The following is a 13,778-nucleotide window of genomic DNA, read 5'->3' on the forward strand; positions in this document are numbered from 1 at the left end:
AAAAGAAAAACTCAACAGTAGGGGTAAGCAGGTATAGGTACCTGTAAAATTTGAGGTACCGGGAATTGGGGCTACCCGATTCCAAGAATTCGCTACTATAAAGATGGCAAGTGAGACAAAAAATTTTGTCTCTACATGATATAGAGACGGACTTTTCCGTCTTAATGGTTTCGTCTCAAAAAGTATTGTTACAAAATGATGAGATGAAAATTTATGCCTCATCCTCGACTGAGACAAAAATTTGAGACGAAATTTTCTGTCTAAACATGATATACTATTTCAATTTCAGTCTCACGATTAAGATAAAAAGAGAGACACAACTTTCTATCTCTCCATTAGAGAGGAAAAATTCCTTCTTTCTCTCTGTCTCAATCCTTCAAACCCAAGTCCGCCGGAAAATGTAAAAAAAAAAAAAAGAGAGATTGGGTCGGCAAAACTTGGAGGGAGCACGGGCTTCTGTGTGCCATCACCCATACAAGGGGTATCTCACTAATTATGGTTGGCTTTGCAAACGCGGAGATTTGAATCGGGGTCTTCACCCTGACGCGCATGCATGTTACCACCTAGACTACTCTTATTTATTGGCATAGCATTACATTATATTTGTTATATAACTACAAATTTTCATTTTAAAACTAATATTTATATTTCTATTGCTTATTTGTTAAATGCCTCTAACTGATTTTACACCTTCACTTACTATAGTTTGTACATTTTTTAATACTATTTATCTCTGGTCTGTAATTTATTTATTATTTTATCTATAACATTTTTAATATACAATGAATATATGAATTTTATTTTAATAATTTTTGAAAATTTTTATATACATTTTTCTTATAATTTATATTCATATACAACTATTTGTGATTTCATTTACAGTCAACAATAAAACTAATATGATGAATTAATAATTTATTTGATGCATTTAATATGCGAATGATTAAATAATTTTAATTTATTTTTGTGTAAACCCTAGAAAACTTTCGAGTTTTACAGGAGGAGAGGAAAAAGATTCGGAATGAAAAAATTGAAAAAAAGGATAAATAAAGATTCGAACTATAAGTAGTATATGGATACATGGAAACGATAATTTGAGAAATAAACTTTCGTCTCATGTGGATAGAGACGGAAATTTGAGATAGATATTTCCGTCTCAGCATTAAGAGACGAAGTTTTCCATCTCCTCATCCATCTTAGAAAAAGAGACGGAATTATACATTTTATTTTCCGTCTCTTTGATGATAGACGAAATCTTCCCTCCCCCTTCTCAGCCAATTTTAGAGGAGAAGGAAGAACAAAAATATGATTTGAAGATAAATATAAAAGATATGTAGCATCTCAAATAAGAGAAATTGAAAAATTCGCTTAAATTTTAGAGGCAAAATCGACTCAAAATCAATAGCGAAAGCCTTTTAAGTATATAGAGCAGAAAGAAGACAAGATCGGTTGATTTTCCTCCTTATGATTCCTTTTCTTTTTTCTGGGTTATTGGCCGAAAACTGCAAGTCATCGTTAAATCATCGAAGAAACTTGTACTCTTATATCAGGATGAGTAAGATGCGAGTAGTCCAAGTATATTTATCTGAAGCGTTAATTTGAATTATGTATTTACACTCGATAAATCTCGGAAATTTGAACTGTTAGCGTCCTATTAGTGCAAGTTGAATCCTATACTATAGATTAAGAGATTTTGAATCGACTTTTATCAGTGAGACTTCTCTCAACCATTATTTCTCCTTTCTTTGTCTGTAGTAATTAGCATGAAAAAATGAGAAAAAAAAAACAGCATTGATCTTTATTTAGTATATTAGCCCGTTGCCCATGTTTATTTTAATAATTTAACAATGTTTGATATTTTATATCGTGCTCAACAAGATAACAGTCTGTAGGTCAAACTCCTGATAGGACAGTCCACCTGCCACCTCATATCATTCGAAGGAACTTTTTTTTTCCCTTAATGATGAGTCAATCATTCAATCCAACTATATATTTTTTTAATAAATCATTCATGTTTCATTAATAGCAAGAAAATCACAAAGGATACACAAAAGGTATAAAAATAACCAACTAGAAATAGGAGCAGATCTAAAAATAAAACATAAAAAAGAGCAAAAGAAAACAATCATAAAAACGATTACAAATGACACCTACAACTAAGTAAGGAAATCAAAAGATTTATCAACCCCGAAGTTACTCATTTAATCCAATTACGAGAAATTCTAACATGACATAGTGTTGGGGTGACAAATTTTATATTTTAGTAACAAATTTGATTTTTAATCAATTCAAATGTTTTATACTTTTATTATTTTTGATGGACTATACCAAATACTAAATACTTCAACTAAAATATTAAACAGTCGAACTGAAAGTAACGCTCCGTTTGTTTCATGTAAATAGTTTTTCGAGGGAAAATCGTTTACATGAAAAACAATTTCCAAAAAAGTAATTTATTTTCCCATGTTTGGGATTAGGAAAATCATCTCCATATGCTTGGAGAGATGTGTTAGATTGGCCCAGGCAAGAAAGAGAAAGAGTAGTGCAACCACGAAAATGAAATCAAAAAGTTTTTACATGAACATTTTCCTTATGTTTTTCCTTTAATTTGTAGATTGATTGAAAACATTTTCCCGCTGACCAAAGGATTTTGTGTTATCAAACTTAGGAAAATGAGGAATTCACTTTCCTAGCCGAAACAAACGGAGCCTAAAAGTAATAAACAATTGTACTAGACCACGAGTACTAAAAGTACTAAACATTTAGAATTAAATTACTGAACAATTGAACTGAAATTATTAAGGTTACATTTGGTATTTGAGTTGAGTTGAGTTGAGTTGAGTTGAGTTTTGGTTTTAATTAGTTTGTAATAATTGTGTTATTAAATTATGAGAAAAATGCGAAAAAGTATGAAAAAGTAATGAATAGTTGAGAGAAAGTAATGATTAAGTAATGATTATATTGTTGAATTGTGGAAAAAATAATGAATAGTTGAGAGAATTTAGTATTAAAAATTGAATTGAATGGTTAAAAAAATAAAGAAAAATGAAAAAGTAATAATTGTGTTGTTGAATTGAAGACAAATATATTTGAATTGAGTTGAGTTAAACAAAATTTTTAAAGCCAAACAAGACCTTTAAATGTGTCTCCATGACTTTTTGTCATGGTAGATGGACGTACTCGATTCCATATTTTTCAGTTCTATTCTTCCTTGATTTCATTCCAATGAACCAAATGCCCAAACCTCCCAAAATTTGCCTGACTTTACATCAAAGACAAACGAAAGAGAGAACTATAATTTGGCTTGCCATTGATTTTCATTTAGCCAGGCAGTTATACGACGTTGGGCTTCTTTTGCTCTTTTGGTTTGTAAGGGAGGCCCGTACAAAGAGCCCTTCCTTTACGTTGGGGCTTCTTAAGCTCCATTTGATGCCCCGCCATTAGCTAGTTCTACAAATTCTTCTGCAACATCAACAGGCCATGAGCCTGAAATTAAATTAAGCTTCAAATCAACTGCAAGATTTCAAGCTAAATGCCCCGGAATTTTAACATTGGGAATGCCCTATTTGCGCGTTTTTCATATTTTTAATAACTATGAACACCTCATCCTTTGGGCGTCAATGTTATCTTTTCTTATTGAGCTCAAACCCCAGCCCCTGATTGACGAAGAGACCCATCACAATAAACTACCACAAAGCATATGAGTATGACTTACTGGAAAAACGAAATAATATTTCTCCCACCAGCCCCGGCCCCCCCACCCCAAACCAATAATTCATATAATTCCGGAATGGACCAAACAAATAGATCGTGAGGATGAACTGCAGGAAACAACTCAACAGACTATTATATAAAACTAAAGAATCAAGAATGCACATTAAAATTGCTCGTTGTATAGTCACATCATATTATATTTTTATTTATCACGGTACTTATACAAGCAAACTACAAATTTATTTGGGTCAGTTATATCTCAAAAGCCCTAGAAAGAACTTCTGCCTGATCCAACAAAATTACATCGTGATGCCCAATGAGCGAGATCATGGGCAAGAAAGTTGTTGGTACGAGAAATATACAAAGCTTTCCACGAGTCAAAAAACAACAAAGCCTCAGAAGCTAGCGAGGCAAAGTACATCATGGTAGTTCTTTTATTAATGTTATTTCATAATGTTGAGTAGTACATCATAGTAATTTATCTTAATTTGTAATATGCATATATTACTTTCACATGCTAGTACTTTTTGAGAAAACTCTTGAACCAGAAGGCTGAGTACTTTGGATATCTTTTAAGTCGATTCTGGTAATCTACATAGTTGATGCCGAACCGAACAGTGTAACCACTGCCCCACTCAAAGTTGTCCAGCAACGACCATGCAAAGTAGCCTTTCACATTGGCACCTTCCCTGTTGAGAACGCAGTCGATTATGACAACATCATCTCAAGGACTAGGTGGTATGAATGAATGAACTGACAGAAATACGCGTCCATCAGGAATGTCACGAGCATTGTTTAATTAACAAAGTTGCTTACTTGATTGCTCTCAGAAGGTAGGACAGATGCTTATAATAATAGTCTATCCTCATCGGATCATATAGTTGTTGCTTGAGTGGTAGAGTAGAGTTGTTGAACTCATCGACTCCTGATTTTAGAGAACGATAACAAACAGAAATTTAGTTAAACAGTTTCGAGAGAATAGGATGAAATGCCTCTATATCTTGAATTTGCCTACCGTTCTCGGTGATGAAAATAAGTGGATTGCCATATTTATTCTTTATATAAAGCATAAGCTTCCGTATTCCCTTTGGATAAGAGAAGAACGTATTCAACGCGTCCTGTCATAGATCACGAGTAATAGACTGGGTAATATTATATTTGTAGAAATCATATCCTCAGTATCAAATGATGCAAGATGAAAAAACTTTGATGCTACAAACCGGAGCACCGATTGGAACTCCATTTCGCTCAGCTGCAAGAATTTTCAAACACTTATCAGGATAAGTAGTAATTCCATTTTATTTTTTTAAAAATAAATTGGCGTCTTTATAGTCTTACTTGAAAGATTGGCCCCAGAATCCGTTGTGTAGCTTGGATTTGTATTTCCAAGCTGAGGGGCATCTTTTGCATAATTAGCGGTGTAGTAGTTCATTCGATTGAAATCAAACGACCCCTTCACAATTGCAGACTGTTCATGCGAGAATTTAGGAAGCCTACTCCCTGCAAGAGAGCGCATGCTATATGGGTAGTCGCCATATATTAGCGGGTCCAAGGCCCTGTAATAGAAATTTATTCAAATTTCACAATGAAGTTGTCCCATTATATGGAATTTATTATGTGATATTTAGAAGAGTGTTAGGGAAATGCTTAGCTGCCCACCAGCCGAGCATGAAATCCAGGGCTCGTAATGCAGCGTTGCGATCTTTTCCTGAATTCGAGTAAGGCTCAAACCAATGAGACACCAGCGTGATCCCGATTACCCCCTTTTGGGATGTCTGCATGAAAATCCAAGTTAAGCAGGATTAATTGATGTCATTAACTACTTCTTCAAGTCCTCTTTTCTCGACAATGTTGACCAGTCGTAAGGACATATGAATACAAGAGGGCGAGATCAGCCCCCACTCTTGGATATTACTGCTAGATCGATGTTTATGACTTGAAAGGGGTAAAAAAGGAGGGCACTGATTCTTAATGAAAGCGAACCTCATATTTTTCTTTGTACAGTTTAACAGCTGATGCATGTGCAAGAAGTAGATGGTGCGCTACTAAATACGGCTCAGTGCCTGAATCCCCACCAGTGCAGTTTAGATTTTGCCAAGCAGAACATCGGCCGGGGGCCAATGATCCTGTGGCATAGCCGAAATTACAGTAGGTCCATGGCTTATTAAATGTTATCCAGTACTTCACCCGATCACCAAACTCTTTGAAGCAAAAATCCGCAAAATCTCGATAATCATCCCTTCATGAACAAGTATTGATCATTACTTGTATATTTGTATGCAGTTGCTCACAAATTAAATCATTTGATTTTTATAATAATCCAATTATATGAAGTAGAATTCTTAGAACTTACAAATTATATGAAGTAGAATTCTTAGCAACTTACACTATGCGAGGACTCAAGAAGCCGCCATACTCATCATCTAAAGTTTGGGGAAGGTCCCAATGAAATAAAGTCACATAGGGTTGAATTCCTGTGTTTCATTTACAAAATAGATTCAAAGCAACGTTATATGTGCGTTGACATAGGATGAAAATTTGATTATTATTAATTAAGTTATAACAGCTAATTAATTAGATCAACCATGGGCTAGGAGCTCATTGATAAGGTTATTGTAATATTGTATTCCTTTAGGGTTGACACCTCCACTTAATTTGCCATCCGCAATAACAGGGTTGTTTTAGTCAGCCAAAAAAATTCTGCAGAAATACATCAGGAGAAAAAAAAAAGGCTGATTTATATATTATTTATATACAAATATATATTTTCGGTATATAAGCTAGTAGTTAAGATTGTAATCTTACTTGGTAATATTCGGGACCATGAGATTGAAAATCTATAAGCATCTAAACCCATCTCCTTCATGATGCCGACATCTTCCTGTACATCGTTCAATTTCAGCGTAAATACTTTATGTTTATTATAATGAGCAAGTGGAGGTTGGAGCCGCGGCTAAATAAAATACTCGTTTGATAATAGTTTTATATTGAAAATTTTAAAGTATAAATATGAAGAACCAAAAAAAAAAGATAGGGTTTTTTGCTGTTATTTCAACAAAGGGATTTGAGGAAGACAAGTGAGGGGAATAATTAAATAAGACGAATAAAAGTATCGATTATAGAACCACGGTTAATATTAAAGCAGCCACATACCACAAACAAGACACATGTATTGCTGTGAGATCAACTTAATTTAATAATATCATCTATGTTACATTTCACGGCCAGGGCCAAACGAATAGTTAAATGGATTATTTTCAGTAAATAGGCTGAGAATGTACGTGGATCGTGTGTATATAGAAAATGTTAGACAATGTTATTTCACATTTACTGAATCTACACGACTGACTATATATCGAAAAGAAAAATTACAGAGTAAGATTAGAAATATAGTCGTATATATCTCGATAAAAGGGTAAAAAAAACCTGAGGAAGGACAATAGCACCTTGTATTTGTGGTATTGGTCAACAGCAACATCTCCATTACTCCCATCAGCTATTTTTTTCTGCACATCAATTAATGAACAAAAATTCTTGATCATAAATGCATGCATAGCAATCAAAATGGAACGTAGTGTAATGATGCAGGTAAATTTAAAGCATAATTGTACATCATGCAAGTCATGTATTAGGTCAACGAGCATCCCATGTAATCGAAGAAGAAATTTATTAAAAGTATTGATATATTTGATTGTTTATATAGTGGGTTGAATGCTGAATATGCTCAACATTTTGAGGTGGGAGATTGCATTCATTAAATGTTATAAATATCTACACCATTATAAAAGGAGAAGGAAGGTAATTCGTGTAACTTTCATTTTCCCTAAAATTTCCACTTAAATTACCAAGTAACCTTTGCTCATAAAGGAAATTGGAGTCAAATGTGTAAGTTTATATGGATTTTTTCGGTAATTAAATTTATATGCCTTTTTAACTACGTAACAAATAGCTTTCACTCTAGGGATGGACCCGGGATTTCAATCGAAGGGGGCGACCTCTTTGAGGGAGGCATAGAATGATAATGGTTCCGATTTAGGGGAAGCGAATATAAGGATTTTCATAAAAAAAAAAAGATCATAATATATAAATTTTCTTATAATGCTTCCAAAGAAGCGAACTCTTTTGCGGTTATAGGTGTTGTTTATGATCCTTTTGTAAATCTCTTGTGATCTTCGCCTGAAGATCACCTCTATTAATGAAATTTGAATGAATTATCAAAAGAAAAAAAATTAAAGTGCGACTGCCGCTCGGTCCATCCCTATTTCCCTCCCACAATTCTCTCCTTTCTCTAAACTCTCCACCATCTTTCGTTTCCCCACACGCCACTATCTATCATTTTCCATTTTATAAATGTCTTTTTTAAATTCATTGCTTATATGATTAATTGAAAAAAAAACTATATTTTCATATTAAAAAAGAACTACTCATACTATAGAAATATAGTACATCATTATAATATTTCTTCAAAGTGTTACACCTAACACAAGTATAATTTTTTTAAAAAAATTGAATTAAATATGCGTGGAGCGGATACTTTTCTAGTATATATATGAGAATAAATAAAAATTAATTTTACGTAGATCATAATGAATGATCTTACAACATCAATTGTCCACTTGTATATTATTAATTTATGTCATCTAGAAGGGGCAAATAAAAGATGTGTGAAACTATAAACATTGTCCACTTGTATATTATTAATTTATGTCATCTAGAAGAGCATAATTTCTATATACTTACAAACACCAGCAATGATAAACAGCCATTATCTTCTCTCATAATTATGTAGAGAGAAAGAATGAATAAAAATGTCATTAACTAATAAAAAATTTATTATATTATTTTTCGTGATTAATTTTCATTTAGGCATTTGTTGTATTATGAATTAGTACTTTATCATCTGGCAAATTAGGATTACCCATCAATTAGTATGAAACTATCACATTGAATTTTGCTTGGTATTTTCCCAAACTAGGACATGAGTGTTTGGCAATTTTATTATGGATCGATGTTCAAAAGACGCCATAATTATAGACATTATGGTGTTCATATATTTTTTCCTCCAGTTGTATGACCATTATATATATTTGTTATCACATCTTCCTACCAATCCTTTTATGCCGAATGAATCTTAAAGAAATTTCATTTTGGGAATCAGATTCAATGAGGAAATATTAGACAATAATGGTGAACTGTGACATGACCATAACCTTTTTTTCCACACAACTATCTGTTTCAAAAGACTAACGTTATTTCACCCAATGTACGGGCTGAAAACTTTTGAAGGCTTATCACGTGAAATTAATCTAAAGGAAAATATACATGTGTGTGGTGCTCGAAGCTGTGCTCCTATACCATATGAAGTTTAACATGACAACCGCCATATGCTCAAAAAATTAATCTTATTAGATATGGTGTTAATGTTTATTTATAACAAAGGAGAAAAATGCACCTGGGTACGTGTGGGTGAAATTGTCCCAAATGCTAGGTCCTCTTCCATCTTCATTAGCTACACCCTCGTACTATAAAAGGAAATGCCGAAACCAAAAACTTGTGAGATGAAAATCAAGAGGAATATCATTGCAAAGGTGACAGACTGATGGACTTTCCAAGGTTTACGGGATTCACATTACTTGGTATGAAGAAGAGGCTGCTCCAAAGACGAAACCTGCAGGGAAACTGCTCCGATTCAGAGTCGATGTGGCATAGGACTTTGGGAAGGATTGATGATCATATCCAATTACATTGGTTATGTGCAACCCCAAGACAAAGGGAAGAAGGAGAACCACTCGATAATTATTCATCTGTGCTTTTTCTCGAAGGAAAGTGCGTATGGAAGATATATATGAATGTGCTCTGTTTATATAAAGAAGGTCTGATGAATTAAAAAATGAAATCTATATTTGTTTGTTCGCATGTGAAAAAGAAAATAATTGTTAATAACTGAAATTAAAAGACCGAAAAGATGAAAAGACTAGTCAAACTTAACGCTGATTGGCCACAAAGAATATATTGGAGAAGTTGGGTTGCTTGAATGATTACCCATAAAAAAAAAAAGGAAGTAGGGTTGCTTGGGACAAGGTTTATTTCTCTATGTTCTGTAATATAGAAGAGGAAATTTGCAACCATTTCTTCTTTTCCTCTTTAGTTTCCAAGAAGAGATATGGAGCAATCCAACAAGAAAACTGCATGATATAGACGGCCATAACCGTCTCTACTCCCGTCGATTCTGACTGTATTTCTTCTACAGAAACGGAATCGAGACGGATATTTCCGTCTATATGTTGGAACAAAATTAAACAGGTTATTTCCCATCTTTAGAGTTTCATAGGCGGGAAGATTCCGACAGAAAATCTGTCTTAATAATATATGTTCCATTCTGTCTAAGCATATGTCTGCGTTTTAAAGAGAACACATTCCGTCTATATGTTCCGTCCTTGTGTGACAATTTTCTTGCAGCGTGCAAACTGCTGGACCTGCTGTTGCTGAAACCGGACTTATTATGCAAAATTGGAACGATGATTTATAATTTGCTGCATCAATTGTCAGAGAACGTGTATCTACCGAAAAAAGGGAATTCATTGGAGACTGTTAGTAGGAAATTAAGCTGAACTTGTTATATTTGTATATAGCTTGGATGGAGAGAAATTTACGAATTGTTAGCTTAACTTGGCAAGTTATTAATCTTGTGAGGTTCATGATTGTATGTCTCTCTAATTTTTTTTACGAGGTAGGTCATTGTCCCCATCACTTGAGAGTACTGATGTAATTAATGTTCGTTCGATCTTGTGCACTTATATATATATAGGATTAATGCACAAGACCCAAGGGAACATATGTATATATATATATATATATATACACATATATTTGTGAACTGTATATATATATATATATATATTTGTTAACTGTACATATTTACTTGAGGAAATAAATAGAGAATTAGGAAAAAGGAACAAAGGACATCAGGGGAGCTATGCTTTGAGTTATGATAAGAAGGCTAAAATATTATTTGCTTCTTTTCAAGGAAATAGAAAATTGCACCTTTTTGAAAAATAAAATTAAAAAGGAATCTTGTATCCAAAAAATAAAAAAATAAAAGGAAAGAAGACCAACCGGTGAAATATACTTCGAGGCATAAGAAGACGGAAATATTTGCTTCCTGAAAAAAAAGAAAAAAACCAGCCTGTTGATCAACCCGTATATAACATATGCGTGAATATTGAAAAAAAGAGAGTATATGCTAAAAACTATATATACTGTCAAATTGACATAATAAACATCATAAAATATGAGTGAGAAATCATATAGGAGTTAGACTGTATGGAATAATCATATGAGTGAATCATGGTCGATAAACAAATTCTTACTCTAGTGCTTCGGTAATGCTAATAAGACAGACAGAGATAATCACCCGGCAATATGCTTATACTGTTATACAAGGAATAGAAAATATCATATGGGAGTTAGACTGTAGGGAATAATTATATCATATAAAAATGTGGTGCATAAAATGGGATTTCGTGTTTCTCTTTATAGGTTATTTAAGGGTATTTTTTTGTAAGGTTATTAAGCACATTGAATTTAAAAATTCTCTCATATCTTCAGAAATTCATTGTAATTTTGGAAAAAAATATTTAATTTCAAAATTTCTTAAACTACACTAATAACATATTGATAATATGGACAAATAAGCAAAATTCGTTGAATTCTATTCTTCGTGGTTATTTCTATATTTTTAGGTGAATTGGTTGTTTCAATATTACTGCTACAAAGAACAGCGTTTATTTCTTTTTTTTTCCCCCTTCAAAGTTGAGGCGTAAAATTTATAATTTCATAGAACCTACAAGTAATAAATCTATAATATTTTTTTTTCTAAAAACTGTATAAGTAATAAACCTATAATATTATTTTCTAAAAACTTATAATTTTTTTCTGGTGAATTTTATTTTAAGAAGTTCAGTCAATATATTTACGTATAGATAGATAGGTAGATAAATTTTATTAATAATATAATCAATTACTGGAGAGAATATTTTGAATATCGATATTTTATATATTAATAATGATATTTTTTGTGTTTCTAAGTATATTTACTATTGATATGGGAATTGAATTGCCAGATGTCCTTTTACTATTGTGTTTGGTTTTAGAGTTGAGTAGGGTTGAGTTTTTACTTTAATTGGTTTGTAATGATTGTGTTATTGAATTATGAGAAAAGTATGAAAAAGTAATAAATAATTGATATAAAATAATGATTGTGTTGTTAAATTATGAAACAAGTAATGAATAGTTGAGAGAATTTAGAATTAAAAATTGAATTTATTGGTTAAAAAATTGAAGAAAAATGGAAAGTAATAATTGTGTTATTGAATTGAAGATAAGTACAGTTAAGTGGAGTAGAGTAAAAATATTTTTGTAACCAGACGGGCGGATTATAAAATTCCTATAAGAAATCTTCCATTTCCAATGGAAATTTTTTTATGAAAATTCCTATTGAATTTCAAATAGAATAAAGACAAAATTTTCCACGGAATGATGAATTGTGTGCCACGGTAGCACACAAGTTTTTTTTTTGGTTAGTCCCATAAATATATAAAAAAATGATTTTTATCCACAGATCTTTCAATCGCGTCATCAGGTCTCATGCAAAATTCAACAAATTTAAAGGATTGCTGATGTGTCACTGACACAGCTAGAAATGTCGACTAGTGTAATAAGCATGTCTGGTTGGTTGAACCGATTGGCAAAAAGCAAAAAAAGAAGAAGAAAAAAATCACTATTTTGATCAAAGAAGAATTACAGAGGGGTGGGGTGGCTCCCTTCGGGGAATATCCAAGCGGTGGTAGCCCCATTGTTGGCCACCATTGCCCAAATGAGGTCGTCCGTAGCCCTAGGCCAGCAATCCAGTTTGAGGGAGTGGTGGCCGGTGTCGGAGGGTGCCGCCCCTAACCCCCTCCTTTCACTTGTGTCTGCTATTTTTTTTTCCTTTTTCTTTTCCTTTTCTTTCCCTTTTTTACCTTTTAATAATTCGTAATTTTTTTTACTTTTATCTACAGTTATTTATAATTTACAATTACATTCAAATTAAACCATAATTATTTTATTTTCAACTTTACAATTATTTACTTAAAATAACTATTTTTTATTTTACTATAAATATTAATTAAATATAATTATATGTCATAATTATTATCAACATTAATTTACAACTAAAATATTATTTTGTACCTTTTCATAATGTTTGATATTTCAACAAAAAAAAAAAGATACTTTTTGTCAGCACCCAATTTTGGTCCACCGGCTTCAGAGGGGTAGAATCGTCGTTTTTGCCACCCGTGAGGGAAGTATTTCAAATTAATTACTTGAGTATTCACGACTTTTTGAAAATGATATTTACTTGATTTAACACCAATTTTATAATTTTTCAAAAATAATACTATTTGGGGACGTTTTCGAATTTCGCGTACATCGACTTCAATTTTCAAAATTCGAGATTGAAAATAATTTTATCGTGTAATATCAATTATCAAATTTTTCGGAGCGTGATGGCGGTCTCGAATTATTTTTCCGACGTCCGATCAAGAAGACGAGATTTTAAATTTATACGCGCGTCGATTTTGAAATTCGAAAAAAAAAAAAAAAAAGTCAGCAACGGTGACCGCTGCTCCTCCTTCATCATTTTCTTTCCTGTTCTTCTTCTTCCTCTTTTCTTTCTTTTCCTTTTCCTTTTCTTCTTCCTCCTGACAGAGTTGGAACCGAGCCTGCTGCGATCCGACCCGAGCCTGCCGCACGCCAACTCTTCTGCGCACGCGACTTCTCTGCACACGCCAACGATTTCCGACACGCGAACGCCGACTCTCTCTCTCGCTCTCCCTCTCTCTCTCGATTCCGGAACAAAACCAGCAACACGGAAAAACTCTCGGGACGGAGGAACCAAAAAAAAAATTTCCCACAGCTCACGCTCTCCCTCAGCTCACCCGGAGTTTTCCCCCGATAGCTCACCCACGGCCAAAAACCTCCAGCTCCTAGCCGAACTCGCAACTCCCCCATAGCTCGACCTC

General features: G+C 33.2%; 1 protein-coding gene across 1 annotated transcript; it reads right to left on the minus strand.

Moving 5' to 3' along the window:
* Positions 1–3,903: 3,903 nt before the first annotated feature.
* Positions 3,904–9,530, minus strand: LOC116199008 (beta-glucosidase 12-like). Its single transcript, XM_031529292.1, has 12 exons — positions 9,348–9,530; positions 9,167–9,236; positions 7,161–7,220; positions 6,520–6,595; positions 6,101–6,188; positions 5,698–5,953; positions 5,374–5,489; positions 5,053–5,270; positions 4,935–4,966; positions 4,730–4,832; positions 4,531–4,639; positions 3,904–4,403 (listed from the first exon to the last, which is right to left on the minus strand). Exons 2-12 carry the CDS (start codon positions 9,218–9,220, stop codon positions 4,232–4,234), a joined length of 1,284 nt encoding a protein of 427 aa, XP_031385152.1. The 5' UTR covers positions 9,221–9,236; positions 9,348–9,530; the 3' UTR covers positions 3,904–4,231.
* Between the last annotated feature and the right edge of the window lie 4,248 nt (positions 9,531–13,778).

The sequence above is a fragment of the Punica granatum genome, chromosome 3 (assembly GCF_007655135.1).
Source record: "Punica granatum isolate Tunisia-2019 chromosome 3, ASM765513v2, whole genome shotgun sequence".
Taxonomy (NCBI): domain Eukaryota; kingdom Viridiplantae; phylum Streptophyta; class Magnoliopsida; order Myrtales; family Lythraceae; genus Punica; species Punica granatum.